Source organism: Spodoptera frugiperda, chromosome 23 (genome assembly GCF_023101765.2).
Source record: "Spodoptera frugiperda isolate SF20-4 chromosome 23, AGI-APGP_CSIRO_Sfru_2.0, whole genome shotgun sequence".
Taxonomy (NCBI): domain Eukaryota; kingdom Metazoa; phylum Arthropoda; class Insecta; order Lepidoptera; family Noctuidae; genus Spodoptera; species Spodoptera frugiperda.
In genome coordinates, this window is record NC_064234.1 from 8,126,908 (window position 1) to 8,142,163 (window position 15,256).

A 15,256-nucleotide genomic window follows, 5' to 3' on the forward strand; every position below is an offset into this window, starting at 1 on the left:
TCTTCAGAGCTGATCGGTGTAAATATCAGTGATAAAAATCGATAGGCAGGTAAATAAACAGCCACGGGCGCATAGAGTGGGGACTCTAGGCGCTCACCCAGTGACCTTAGGGAAGACGGTGGCACAGTATTCACGTACTGCCGTGTAACTTGCATAAGTGAGGCTCATGGGAGATACACGTCTCCTTAGGGATGTGCCGTAACAGGCGTTGCACTGTGGGGGCTCCGGAGCAGGTCTATTAAGAGGACCCCTTACAGGTGTTAAGGTTGGCCACCGGAGTGGTTTTAGTGAGGTCAAAATCCTACACTGCCTAGTCTTTTATCCCCAAAAAGCTAGGCGTCTTTTGAAGGTTTCACCCTGTGATCAAAAAAAGGTAAATAAACTTACATGCCCTTCCGTAAAGGTCTGAGTCGAGTGCGTATGGCTTTGAAATCCGGTCGAGCTGTCGGTTCCTCTGCCCAGCATTCGCAACAACATTCTCTAACACAGTCAAAACTACCGGTCAGAGCGTCTAGTGGAGGCCTGGAATTTAAATATGAATTAATTTTAACATGTATTTAAATATGCAAAAGTGAACAGCTTGTCTTCTACCAATATTATTTTTTATTAGTTACATGAATGAGTTTTTTGATCCTAGTCCGAATCTAATACACAAACTTAAGTTTTTATTATGTATGTTTAATGCTTGCCTAGCATTAGACATTAGGCCATGTTATTTTAATAAGTCCTATTGAGCAGATCTTAAACTGTGTGGGTTAGTAAACCTTATGGGTCACGTTGCCCTCTGCTCAGACACATACCTACCTATATGGCACGGGATCTGGTGACGCAATCCTGTGCAGTAGAGAGGGCACCGGTAAGGCATCTCCTCCGAACGGCCCTCGCCTTGTATGCAGCTCATAAAGTACTAAGGAGAACGCATACACGTCGGACTGCGGTGAACCATCGTGTAGCTCTACTGTCATGTTGGTGGTTTCCTTGCCCCACCCCACTGAGCGGAGTAACTCTGGTGATAGGTAAGCTAAACCTGTGAACAGAAAATAAGTTTATAGATACTACCTATTTACTATCATACTATACATAAGTATCTAATTATTGAATCGCTGAGACTAATATAAAGAAGGCAACCATACGTGAATAACAGAAACAATATTCAGGGGATTATAAATTACTTGCCCACTCATTTCGTTAACTGAATCAATTTAAACTGGAAGGGCGGTTTAGGTATTTCAGTACCTACCTAATATGTATCAAAAACATCTAGGTAGTAAATCTTAGGATTTCCTTAGCTTACCTTCAATGTGAGCCCTCAAAGCATTGGATTCCGAGGGAGGCAGTTCACCTTTACGAAATTCCTTTAATCCAAAATCTGCTAACTTGACTACCCAACGAGCGTCTACTAGGCAGTTTGACGGCCGTAGTGCACCGTGGTATTGTAGTGGCGACTCGTGGATGAAAATCATACCCTGGAAATGAAAGAGTAACTATAAAAGACTTGGTATCTACACAGTAACCTATTAGTTTTTTTATCGAACACACACTCGCTCGTAAACGAGGAAAAGCTCATGGACACTTTAAACGCCAGAGACGTTACAAGTGCGTTGCCGGCCTTTTGGGGGTTAGGAAGGTGGGAATTGGGCCTCCGGTTTATATATCGACCTGACCTTATTATTGGATCGGATTGGAGTTTGAACCCTAGCTGCAAAGCTATGCAAAGAATTAACAAAAAGTAGGTATGTGCGCAAATTCTAAATCCTTAGTTTAAATCTGTTTAGCCTCAAGCTAGCTAGTTGCTACAGATTTAAAAGCTTTTAGCATTTGATGAACGTCATGATTTAGATCTCCTAATACCGCGCAAATGTTATGATAGGGTTTGTTGTTGATTTGTAGTCATCGAAATAGAATATCTAACACCTACAAATATGCATTAGTTTATAGTTTCCACATGTTAGACTTTAACCTTGTTTGCCCGACTGGCCCGGCGGCCCGGCGGGCACGTTAAATCTCAGATAAAGTGAATCTTTACTGATTTACTCACTCTAATTATATCGCCGACTAGAGATGCGATGAACATGTTGTCCAGTTTGATATCTTCGTTTTCAAGAATATCCTGTAATAAAAACATATTAAGAAGTTAAATAGTAGGTACCTAGATAGGCATTAAGTCTCTTTTAAGGTCTTAGAGTCTAGGTCAATGAAGGTAATAAATAGGTTGCTTTTTAAGTTTTACCTGTCGGTTATAGTTTTGTCCCATTGTAGCGAAATAGAAAAATATTATAAACCTTAGCTGTGGTCAACACATCTGGTCTAATCCAGTCTCAATAGAAATCCTATTAAAATTAAGTTAATAATCTAATTAATAAATATATAGTTTACCTTGAGACTACCTCTAGTGCAGTATTCGGATAAGGCGCAAACGTTGGGCGGCTCAATGCACGCGCCGACGAACCCGTTCACGTTATCGTGCTGCAAATCCCGCATCTGCCGACACACACAGCTTATTACACGCTGCACAAACAATAATACCTCGTAGACAGATACTGCTGCAATTATTGCCTACCAATATGTACGAGATTCCAATGAAATTGTCAGACTCCTACTGTTTTATTTGGAGAGTAAAGGGTATTAACGTTTTTTTGGGTATCTCATATACGTTTGTATGGATGCATTTTTCTTTACTATATGCTTTGATTGTCTCAAATAAAATAAAAGATTTTGTGGACGCTGGCCTTTTTGCTACAGAGATTCGCTTTTCAATAAACGACTGATATCGATTGATTGAAACTTTGATTCAATCTCAATATACTTTCTCGTAGCAGAAAAATTAAGTTCTATACCTATACACTATTTTTGAGGCAATTTGATCGTGATCATTATCTACATTCACCATCGTCAATTGTATAGGAACACGCATTGTCCTATCAATAAGCACATCGGAAAAAATCGTGTTTGGGGGTGTGGTTGAAAGCAATAAATTGACGTTATCAGATAAGGATACCACTGCTCCTCCCATTCCTCGGCAAAACAGCTAGCAATTTACAGTAATTGGGGGATACATTCTTTACAAGATAAATATATCGCGTGCTTTTAGGAATGCTAATTCTCCGGTTGATTCAATCCGAAATGCCCACGCATCGTATTAAGAAAACACATATTTTAACATACATTCGAGAGTTGAAGTCGTGGTGGAAGAAAGTTCCAAGACTTTTATTTGAGTTTTGCAATTCACCGTCCAAATAAATTGTAGTGAAACTGAACAAACAGGTGTAAGCTAGTGCGAACTACGAAGGTATTTATCCACACCTGAACAAATCGCCCTTCGCGTTATTATTTGCTTCGAACATTTTATTTTAGTTACAATCCTGGTAACGTACCTATATAGGTATAGGTATACACCTAGGTTTTGTTTAAATAAGTAAAATGTATACTACTGTAAGTGCAGATGGTCGGCTGTGAGTTGTGATAGATTGATTTAAGCCGAATTATTACTTTTATTTTAATTAAAATAAACAAGTAGGTAAATGAAATAATTTTCAATTTTCTGTTGTGGGCGGTGATTCGGTGATAGATTGATCAAGACGAATTATTAGTTTTATTAAAATAAACAATTACGAATTCATTTTAGACGAATTTCAGTTCATAGTGTTTTTTTAGATTTGTTTAGATAAGGGGAATATCTTTGAGTAAAATTAACGGTAAACATATTGCTATAATAAGACCAATGTAACTAAGAAGCACGTACACCACACCAAACGCTGAAAGTTCCACGTAAACACGATGATTACGAGGTAGGGAGGTAGGTACCTACACAAATACATTTCGTTAGATAATACCACCTATTTATTTCTATTCCACTAGGTACCTGCGTCAGTTGAGTAAATCCGAATGTATTAAAGCGATTTATTTCAGCCGGCACCTCCATCATACGAGGCTAGGAAGAGAAATGTTTTGTTTGTTTCGCCGCCCTAGGGAAGGCTTTGAGCTATCCTCAGTAATGCCACATGGATATATCAAAATAAATTGCCTACAGATTCCATATATAACTTGGCAAATATCTACTATCTATCCTATCTATGTATCGTAACTTCGTAAGTACTTTGAGTATTAAGTTTTTGACCTAATGTTGAAGATACACAATTGTGGTGCATAAGACATTTGAAAGGTTAAAAGTACGACACAGGCATTTTGACAAACGTGAAAATAAAATGGTAGGTAGGTGATGTAAGTGAACCGATTGGTATAACTTACAATTTTTAGCTCCTTCTTGATTTCCCTGTTGATATCGATGTGATGTCTGCGGACTCGCTTCACGGCGAGCAGGCGGCCGCGATAGAATGCTACCTCAGTAAAAATGGCGGAGTAACGGAAGTCTAGGTCTGGGTTTGAGCTCAGAGACACCTGACTGGAGCGGACCCCACCCGTGCTGCCTCCATTCTTCTCTCCGCCCACCGCATTGGTTGAAGAAGTGACGTTCCCGCCCGCATTGCTATCTTGCTGGAAGAATTCAGCTCTGATCAACTTGTAAAATTGTTATTTTATTCTTAGGGGAAGTTGATAGAGGTGCAAGTATGTGTACTTAGGTACCTACATCAAATTTTCAGCCATATACCACGAGTGTAATTTTTATCAACTCCCTATACTCTTAATTATTTGAGAATACAAGATTGTATTCATGCATCTAGTACATGATATGTCGTCTATCCGATATTGAATTTTCCAGGGACATAATATTCTGTTTTACATGAAACACTTAAAAGTAGAAACAATAATTAAATTAACTACTTTACACTATATATACCCAAAGACTTAATTGAACACAAGTTATAAGAATCATATTCTTCCCAGATCTACCAAAGTCCTATAAAATTAAACTGATAGGTTGAATTGAATACAAATCTACACAATAATACGACTGATTTCTCTTTACCATTCCACTCGTGATTTACTATAAGAGAAAATTGCAGTTATTTTTATTCTGAACTCTATTTATTACGTCACAAAGCTATTAGTGCTGTACACTGAACTTATTGAAACGGTGAAGTTAAAAATATTTTCATCGTAAAATTTATTTCTATTGCTTTGGAGTGTATCAAAGTGTTCATTGGAGTACATACTTTGGTATTTTATATCAAATAGCTGAACAAAGTGGTAGACTAGATGAACGATCTATTTCGCTTTGTGCAGCGAGCAGAAGAGACGATATAGGGGCGGTCAACCACATTTCTAGTTTCTGCCAAAGATTCGCGGGTGTCGAAATGTCGAGGGCGGACAAAGGCTGTCTTTGCCCGCGTTATTTATTTCTTACTACATATAACAGCATACAATGGGCACAACAGTTGTCTGTACTACAATAGGCACAACTCGAACATATTACCATCTTCGAATAGTTAAATAAATACAGAAGCTGATCCATTTCAACTAGTGCAAATAAACTTTAAACCATCCTTTGATATGTTAACAAAATATTAGTGTTAGCGCATGCAGACAACATGTACAAGTTCGGTTTACCTACTCATTTTGTTCGCTCGTTGTTCTTCGTCTGGCAAATGTAACTCGCGGAAGTCAATTTTCCAGAGCAGTGAGTCCAGTTCTTGTTCGTAGCGCCAACCGCGGTAGAGGGCTAAAGCTGCAAGGACTAGTAGTGCCAGGGTACCTCCCGACGCACCTAACGCCCAAGCTCCAATGTGACCTGATTAAGAAACAATTAGCTTTATTTTGATATACTTTCAAGAGGCCAAAATCGTATTGTATGTTCAATTTTTAATTGAGCATTATATTGGGCTTATAACACAAATGGTGAAAAGTGGGTGTACATTGTATAGCGGTATTACGTACCGTAATGTTGACTTCTGCCTACCCCTTCGTGGATAAAAGGCGTGTGACGTTGCAATGTGCTCTTTAAACAACATACTTTAAAGGAAGGCACATGACGTTTTATTGGTATTAACAACTAATAAGTCGTTAATAGATTGTCGAACCATAAAAAGAAGTTATTGAACCAACATATTATCACTTCAGCCGTGTTTGAAGTTTTCGCTGTTTACTCTAGCGAGATTTTTATTTTTATCGCACGATTAGACGAGTTAGTGTGTTCGATGGTAGGAATAAGAAAAATACGGTTCACTTTATGATGTCGTTAAAGACAGTCAGGTCCTAGTCCTCCGTGCGACTCGTAGTCCGTGGATCACCAGATTGACTGAATGATAGACTAGGTACACTTCAAAACAACTGCGGGGTCAATGACACGACTTTAATCTTTGATACGAACTCTTAATCCTAACACGAGTTCATTATTTGTTTAGAGAATTAGCAACGAAAGCGAAATTTTATCGTTATAATTGAACTTCAGAATTTATTTTAATGATGGAAACTGTTTGCTTTGTTGGTTGGATTTTAATTACATTTAATAAATGGTTTTGTATTCATTTTAGTATTTCGGGACGGATCTGGATTCCATGCAATGCTGGGCCGTAGTAAAGTACGTTTGAAAGACTGCGCAAAGGAAATGTTCCCTCTTTGCTAGTAGCCTTTGTAACATTCTTTGTTTTAATATCTCTACACATATTTCCATTTGTACAATATAAACCCCTTACTACAAAACATGGTATCCTTAACACTATGTTCTTAATTAATTAAAATAACTTTAGCACAAACAAGAAATGCGAGTATAAAAATATTATGTTTTCCCTTCAATTTAAAATGAAATCTTTCTTATTTATCCTGTCGGTTCATTTCGTATTATCAAGGGAAATGTGCAGAGAAATTAAGGCGTGCCGTGCAGTGAAGCAGTACCTACGCCTTAGAAAAGTAGAAAAAAGTAACTTGGTAGCCGTAGCCGCTATATATCGCTTTACAAAATGATGGGATATTTCCTTCGCGCAATTTTCTCTTTCACAAAGTCCCTGTGTCAACAAAGCTCTGCAAATTGAAACGAACTGGAAGTACTGGGCAGGATGATGGATTTTATTATTTGACTTCTGAATGGAAATGCAATTACGCTGTTACAAAAGAACGCCTTCACTGAAATAGTGTGTGTAGTACATAGATATGAAACGTGCGGGGAAGTTGAGGTCTATTGTTTGCTACTACTCAATTACACTTGTTGATAAATAAGTAAGAATATAATTTTACATTTTGATTAAGAAATAAAGCAAAATTAAGAAATTCACAAGATAAAGAGCCGAATGTGGATGTCCAAACTACCTAAAAGGGGATAAAAAGGCGTAATGTTGTTTAAGTTTTACTTTGGCAAGACAAACATTGAAAGAGTCTTTTCTGAAGACAAGCTAAGCCGGGGTTGGGTTGGTGATTTCATGAACCTTTTATATTAAATGTAATTGTATTAGAGCTACTTGGAAAGCTTTATGTAGTGCCGTAGAGTATATTCGTGTAGCGGCTTTACTTTGTAGGTCTAGCAAATGTCAGTAGTGGAAAGTGGTGTAGTGAGCATTAGGCGGCGGTGTCGGCGGGCAGCGGCGCAGCGGGCGTCGCGTGCGACCTATGGCCCGCTGCTCCGCATTGCTTGTCACTACGACTCGTAACGACGCTTTTACGAGCCACCCTACTTACTGTCGCTTACAAACCTTGCGCTTAATGCCGACCCGAGCTCTAACAGTACCTACATATTAGTTTTTTAGATCGCCAGTAAACAAAATGGTCGCGTCCGTCTTGCCGACCGTTAGTAATGGAGTGCTCCAGCCCACTTGCTGATTCTATTAGCTACCAACATACGTTCTGCATTAAGGAAAGCGAATACACTCTTCACAGCTACGGGTGTCCAGTGAAAGGGTATAAAGTTCTCTTTGTTGGTTAAAGCCGTCCAATACAAATATTACTTACTGACGCACTTTTCTCCTCTGAATCCACAAGGCGGCTCTGAGAGTGGCACCTGGCCTCCTGGCCACTCCATTTCACGTAGAAATCGCACTTCCTGTGTGAAGTAAACATTTTAGAGATTTCTGAGAAGGAACATTTTTCTCTGTAAGTATTAAACAAATTGCCAAAAAATTCTTCGCTAGATCAAATGGATTGCTGCAGAAATAGAGCGTGAATATAAATTACGTACAAGCGCGAAAATATTTCAAACGGTTTGTAGGATTACAGATTTGTTCCAGTTAAAAGGACCTTAGCATCTTCAGATTTGAATCCATACGTCGGTTGGCACTAAAGTGCATCGTCCACGCCAAAATGTGACGTAAACGGTTAAAAGATGCCGTTTATTCGGGGCACGTCGAGTATCGCGGTGCGTACGTGTTTCGGATATTTGATAACGAATCTATTTACATGTAGATGTAAATGTTTTCATGAAACACTTACGAATATTTTTTACGCACAAATATTTATATTACAAATGGTGTACCAGGTGTGCGAAATTACTCGTATAGGTAATTTGAATTCGAATCAGTGACAGTTCAAAACTTTCGTGGCATTGTCAGGATTACGGAAATTTTGCCAGACAGCACTGTAAGCAAGTTTGTGAACTTAAATTAGTTCGCGCCGTGATAAATAGTTGGAAGCGCCTATCATCTGTTACAGAATAATTAATCATTGTGACATGCGTTTAAGTTGAAATTTGAGAGCCAAATTAAAGAATTTGTAAGCACTCGTACCCTATCTACGTAAGTATAATAAGAGTTACACACAGTTAAAATATCTACCTGCATTTAATATTTATACTTATTAAAAGTAAAATGTTCTTACCGGTGCAGATTTATGTAGTACCGCGAGTGGGTACAGGCCTGGCGGTCTTGAAGGGTCAATGGACAGCAGTGTGTAGTTCCCCTCAGCGTCACCCTGCTCATCCATGTGCACCCAGTACCTGGTAATAAGGAGATATCATAGCTTTAGCTTGATATTGTACTAAATACTTTTTTAATGATCTACTTAAATGTAAAATTGTAGGTATATGATTGGGTAAGTGAGTATAAGTATCGTTTAATTGCGGATTAAGGATTTAGTTCAAAAAAGTAGGTATTTAAATTATGTAAGTATCAAAACGTATGAAAATTTCATGTAAATAGTACGTAATGGACGGATCTACAGATATTATAGGCTGTTGGAATAATTGGGCGGAGGTACGGTAGTCAGTGATGCAATAAATAATTTGAGTTTGAGTTTAAGTACTTGATGTCACACTTTTATGCGCTTCCGACCCTTTATGGTTGAAGTATTAATATTTTGATTTTAGTCAATATAGTTTTATAATGTCGGGCTGCTGTAGGTAACATAATAAAGGTACGACAACTCAGTAAAATATCTGTTAAAGTTTTATTGCCGCAAACAATCTCAGTTTTGACGTGACTTTCAGCTACTAGAAACCCAAATTAACCTGGTTAATTAAAAGCTTAAAAGTATAAATTGGGCCACGACCTGTTAATGTCAACATAGTGTGAGAGGAAACTGTGTATAACTCTTTCGCTGTCCCAGGTAAACACGCAATACTACAGTAAACGTGGACACGAATATTTGACACGAACGTTTTATTAGAAACATTGGAAAAAGGGCACTATTTTACATGCAACAGCTAAAACGTGTTATGACTTACTTCACTTCACTACATAGTATAAAACAAAGTCGCTTTTTCTGTCCCTATGTCCCTTTGTATGCTTAAATCTTTAAAACTACGCAACGGTTTTTGGTGCGGTTTTTTAATATATAGATTGATTCAAAGGGAAGGTTTTTATGTATATAAATTTAATGTATTGCGTACTTTATCTAGTGGATGGCAGTTTTAGAATTTTTATGTAGATAATACTGGCCACAAATGTGATTATAAAATGTAAGTTCTTTAACCCTTTATTACACCACAACCAAACCCGGAACAATAATTTAAAGATCACATAAGATATTAAACTGTGATGGAATTGAGGCTACGCTGCCACGCTACGACATTATGATACGTAGCAGGGCAGCGTAGCAGCCGGCATGTAATGTAACCGACATAACTATTCCATTACAGTTATCTTCATAATATAGCGTTGGCTGTTTGTCACTACATAGGGCAAGGAGTCAAAATATAAGTCGGTTGCATGCATTCAAACGAATTAAATTGTGCCACAGTGATTGAGCGACCTACTACTACGCTACGCCTACTACGTATCGTGTCGTAGTAGGCTCGTAGGCACGATTCTCACTCGAGTAACTTTTTTTGTGTAAACTTTAAATTGTTGTTCCGAGTTTGAGTGCGACGTTTCTTGTCCCAAGGTAGAAGGTAGAACGTTGAAAATAAAATCTTATAGAATTTCGTATAATTTATAAAAGTATTGTGTAAAACAGTAGAACTGAGACTGCGTAACCCCAGGCTGCTAGTTTCCTATAAAACTAAATGTGTACATTAGGTTTTTTACCTGTAGGAGCGGAATACAGATTTTTGGGTTCAATTCGGCAATTTAGTGGTTGTCCCTTTCCCTTCTTATTCTGTTATCTAAGCCAAAAGCGAAGAAGCACGTCTCGCGGTTGAAATTAGACTAATTTACACGCAAACATTTTCGTTATTTTGATTTGAGGTGAAAATTAGTTCTATCATGGATAAAAAAGTAATATGAATTTGACCTGATAACAGATTTTTATTGCTTTGGGCGCTATAATTTGTATTTTTATGTACCTGTTGGTAATTTTGTATTCTAATTTCATTCGTGGAATATTTAATATTTATGTTGAATTTGGGAAGGTGGTTATTTATTTTAATTTTATTAATCACAAATATTGATTCACACCAATCTCAAAGAGAATGAAAGTAGTGTCGTAAGGTAGGAAATCGTGACATAAAAAACGATTTTCCTTCCAAAAAAATCAAGATCTGAGGATTGTAACCATATTGCTTAGGTGTTCCCAGGAACATTGTGGAACTGAAATATTAAGAGATCAGGACGACTTACCCCATAACACTATGGTAGGTGGTATTCCTCATTCTAGCAGCTATGGCCCTGCCGTCACGAGGCCCTTCACCGCTGGAGAGAGCTTCTGCCAGCGCACGCGCATACACCCACACAGCGTCGTGAAGCCATGCTGCTTCCACAGGGATCTAGACCAACAACGTCATAAACTTAACACAATCGGTGAAAAATATTTACCGAATGTACAGTAGGTTGTAGTGATATTATTGATGTCATGTTCCTAATTTTTATAAGGTAGAGGTGAGTAGCTGTGATGGGGCTTTATTTTAGGGTTTACCGGGGCTCCGGCTAGAAAAGCAGGAGTAGGTACGGGGTGGTTTTTAGGTTTTAGGTTCCCTATCGCCTCGCCCAAGGCGGGAGAAGTCATTGGATGATATTCCCCTCTTAAAAAAATCCCCTGATGGTAAGCGATCAGCGCCTCCACCCATGGACACAATGAACACTTACATGCTGTAATAATATAGCATATAGGTATTTGTTTTATAAATAAAATATGTAGATTTATTCAGTAGATATCTACATAAAACATATTTTTCAATTACGCGTTACGTGCTTAATTCGCAATTGGAGAGCTGTATTGGATTTAGAACTTTGTCCATTTCGAAATTGGATTTATATTTATATTACAAAACGAGATATTAAATCATAAACAATGGTTCTATCGGAAAAATTGAAATTGGCTTATTGTTTATTTTAACGTCGCGTTTTTGAAAGATGATTCAACTTATTTTCATTTAATTAACTGAAAATGACTGAAAGTGGTTTTTAGGGTTCCGTAGCCAAATGGCAAAAAACGGAACCCTTATAGATTCGTCATGTCTGTCTGTCTGTCTGTCCGTCTGTCCGTCTGTCCGTCCGTCCGTATGTCACAGCCATTTATTTCCGAAACTGTTGGGCCTACATAGTTGAAACTTTGTAGGTTGATGTATTTGGATAACCGCTATTCGAATTTTGAATAAAAATTATTAAATTTAAAAATTAAAGGGGGGCACTCCATACATGGAACTGATTAAAAAAAATTTTTTTTTCAGCTAACATATCCGTGATGGGTGTCTATGGATAGGTCTTTAAAAAAGACATTAAGGTTCCTAAAACCATTTTTAGTCAAAATCAATCGTTTGAAAGTTAGACGCCTCCAAAGTGGAAAAATGAGTGTCCCCCCCCTCTAACTTTTAAAATAAGAGAGTGAGGAATCTAAAAAAAATATATGCTGTAGATTTCAATGGAAACTACCAACGAAAATTGGTTTGAACGAGATATCATTATTAGTTTTTAAGAAATAAAACATTTTCAAAAACCGCAAATATAACTTTGTCGTTCATACAAACACTATGCAAAACCAAGTTATTTTATAACTTTGATATTATGTCATCTACTTGCTGCTACGGAACCCTTCATGGGCGAGTCCGACTCGCACTTGGCCGGTTTTTTTCCACTAAAGTAAAGCTCTGAAGGCTATTAAGCTTGGTGTCAACTTTAGGGGAATTCATTTAGGGTCGAACACGCGGTCAAAAAGGTAGGGAAATAACGAAAACTCATTTAGAGGGTCAGATAACCGGGCGAGTCCGGTGTTCAGGTAATAGGTGAGGTCTATCTGAAATGTGATGTATAGATTGTAAAATTTCCAGGTCATTTTGTACAAAGACGAATTAAGGTAGGTGTTGATTTAGTTATATATAGTCCGTTTATAAATCATCCATTCGTTAGTAAGATTGGGATGGGTTCAATTGTCAGATTATGTTTAGAACTTTAGTCTTTTTTTTATCCGATTTTTTTTCCATTGTCACCTGATGGGAAGCGATCAGTGCCGCCCATGGATACCCGCAACACCAGAGGAGTCACGGGTGCGTTGCCAGCCATTCATAGATTTTCCATTTTAAATTGGGTAATATTTACAATCTCAGCACTCTACAGCGTTACAACAATTATTTCTCCATATTATACGCACGTCACAACAACTCAATTTTATTCGCACAGAGAAGTGAGAACAACGGTCAACGGTGCCCAAACAGCAAATATACACATAGATACATACCACCGTCGGACATAACGTGAATTTTATTCACTACATTAAAACGTCCCTCTGGCTGGACGAACTCATTCTTTGCGTCTGAATTAATTACTTAGACGATGCAGATTTAATTACAAAAGGGCAAAATGGACGCGGTGCATAATTTCTTCTCTAATGTAGTCATTTTGATGTCCATTGTAATTACAGAATTCTCTACATAGTTTCATAGTTAGTATTATACAAATGCCCATCAGACCACCACAAATAGGGCCCAGTAGGGCTGATGCCTGATCCGGAGCTGCGGACTACCTAGCGGGTTTATCGGGGCTCCGGCTCGAAAAGCAGAGGAAGGAACGGGGTGGTTTTTAGTCAGTAAGAGTCTGACACTCCCTCTCGCCTCGCCCAAGACAGGAGAAGACATTGGATGATTTTCCCCCTCAAAAAAAAAATGGTTTAATTAACGTGCTGTATAATTAATTTGTTAGTGTATTATGTCATATGTAAATAGTTATACACAACAAAACCGTGTTCCTTGCCAAGAATCAGTCAAATTAAATCTTTTCATTACACAATGATGTACAGTACGACGACTGTTCTTCCTAAATATGTTTTTATTAGTCGCGTTTTCTGGTTACGGTTACACAATAAAACTTGCAATGAAAACAACTGGATATAATTTTATAACACCTTAGTACCGAATGTGGTCGTGAAATAAATCTCGTGGAAAACAGATGTAAACTTGGGAACTCTTGTCTCTTCACTCAGAAACCTAATATGTGTTTCTTTGTATGAGTGAGGTTACCAGAGGCCCAATTTCCTTCTTCCCAATCTTCCCAATCCCCCTTAAATTCCTAACGCCTAAAAGCATTTGTATCACTTCTGGTGTTCCATGGGCGGCGACGATTGCTTAACATCTGGTGATACATCTGCTCGTTTACGTGTTACATAGAAAAAATATCTCTAATACTCTACATTTTCTCAAAGACGTAACCCAAACAAACGCTTATACTCTCCAACGAGTTGTAAAACATTTCAATTTAAGTTTAAACCAAGTGGAAAATGTTTCTCATTAAAGTAGTAAAGTACTTACCACTTTTCCTCCGCCCAGTGCGAGTAAGGGATTAGTGAAATTAAATGGTGGCATCTGCAGCCTTCTGTTCACTTCCTTAGCGAAGGCTTGGTAAGAAGGGGAGGGGGAGGGTGCTACCGCCATGTATGAACGAAATGCATGCATAGTTCGCGGACCCGGCTCCTTTTGCAAAGGTCCAGACAAATACTGGATCGCTTCTTCAGATTCATACTTCTCCACGTCAACACCAATAGCCGCGTATTCACCTGAGAAAGATTATGAACTTAATATTCCTTTAAGGTAATGTGGATACCTGTAATAATTAACCCTAAATTAGTTGGGATTATAAAAAGATGAACTACCTAGTCATTGACAGATTGTCAAATCAAATCTTGAATTCACGATTCACGATACGTGTCATAATGTACACCTCTGCCTATCCTTTCGGGGATAAAAGGCGTGATGATATAAAAAAATCTTTAATGCAAATCAATACTCATAACTTTCATTAAAATTATTTCTATTTATTTACTTCAATTAAAATAAAACTTAATCTCAGACATCCAAAATAAATGAACGTTGTATGTTAACGTCTAAAATGATATTCTTTTGTTTATCAACGTCGGGATTTAATAGTCCCAGACACGTTTATATTAGAAATGTAATTTAATTTAATAATCCATCTTGCGCTGTATTGTCGTTGTAACTTCATCTGGATTTAAGTAAAAGTTAAAGACAAAAGATGTATTCCTTTATTTCGTGTTTACACAACGGTTATATAATCCAACACGCTTTTGTATGAAAGTTAATCATCCATTTACCTAATAACATTCATTTTTCTAATGGCCGCTGTGGGTATGAAACTGTTGCGAGCAAATATTATTTGCAGTTTGTGTTCCTACACGAGAATTCGCTATATTTGGACATTAACACTAATGTTCCTGGTGGAAACTACGCGGTGGAACGCGGAGAATTCCAAACTATTCTCTGTTTGTATTTTAGTTGAAAATAATTTCAGTGAGATCGTCAAACATTCCACTGTCAATAGTTTATACGTTTTATGGATTAAATACTTATCTGCCGCTCGGATGATAAGGACTGTAACCATTTGTTTATCTTCCCAAGGCTTATTAAGCGTGTCACTGAATAATGATGAGGACGTTATGATCCGTAGTAGATAGAGGAAAATGAGTTTTATTTATGAAGTGTATTGGGTTATACGTATTTGTATACATCTATGATGTATGGTCTCCATATAATAGTGGGAGACGGGTGTGAATT

General features: G+C 37.7%; 1 protein-coding gene across 2 annotated transcripts in view; it reads right to left on the reverse strand.

The window, feature by feature from the left end:
* Nucleotides 1–15,256, reverse strand: part of LOC118267004 (speract receptor) — a 42,921-nt gene that overhangs the window by 2,205 nt on the left and 25,460 nt on the right. Inside the window, exons 8-18 of one of the 2 annotated variants that reach the window (XM_035580719.2) lie at nt 13,997–14,241; nt 10,878–11,023; nt 8,701–8,818; nt 7,840–7,930; nt 5,513–5,689; nt 4,249–4,490; nt 2,377–2,481; nt 2,039–2,110; nt 1,295–1,466; nt 805–1,027; nt 388–522 (exon numbers count right to left, since the gene is read on the reverse strand). In XM_035580719.2, coding sequence (XP_035436612.2) covers nt 388–522; nt 805–1,027; nt 1,295–1,466; nt 2,039–2,110; nt 2,377–2,481; nt 4,249–4,490; nt 5,513–5,689; nt 7,840–7,930; nt 8,701–8,818; nt 10,878–11,023; nt 13,997–14,241 — 1,726 coding nt within the window. Of the gene's footprint in view, nt 1–387; nt 523–804; nt 1,028–1,294; nt 1,467–2,038; nt 2,111–2,376; nt 2,482–4,248; nt 4,491–5,508; nt 5,690–7,839; nt 7,931–8,700; nt 8,819–10,877; nt 11,024–13,996; nt 14,242–15,256 lie in introns of both variants that reach the window. The other variant, XM_035580720.2, reaches the window with a different exon arrangement.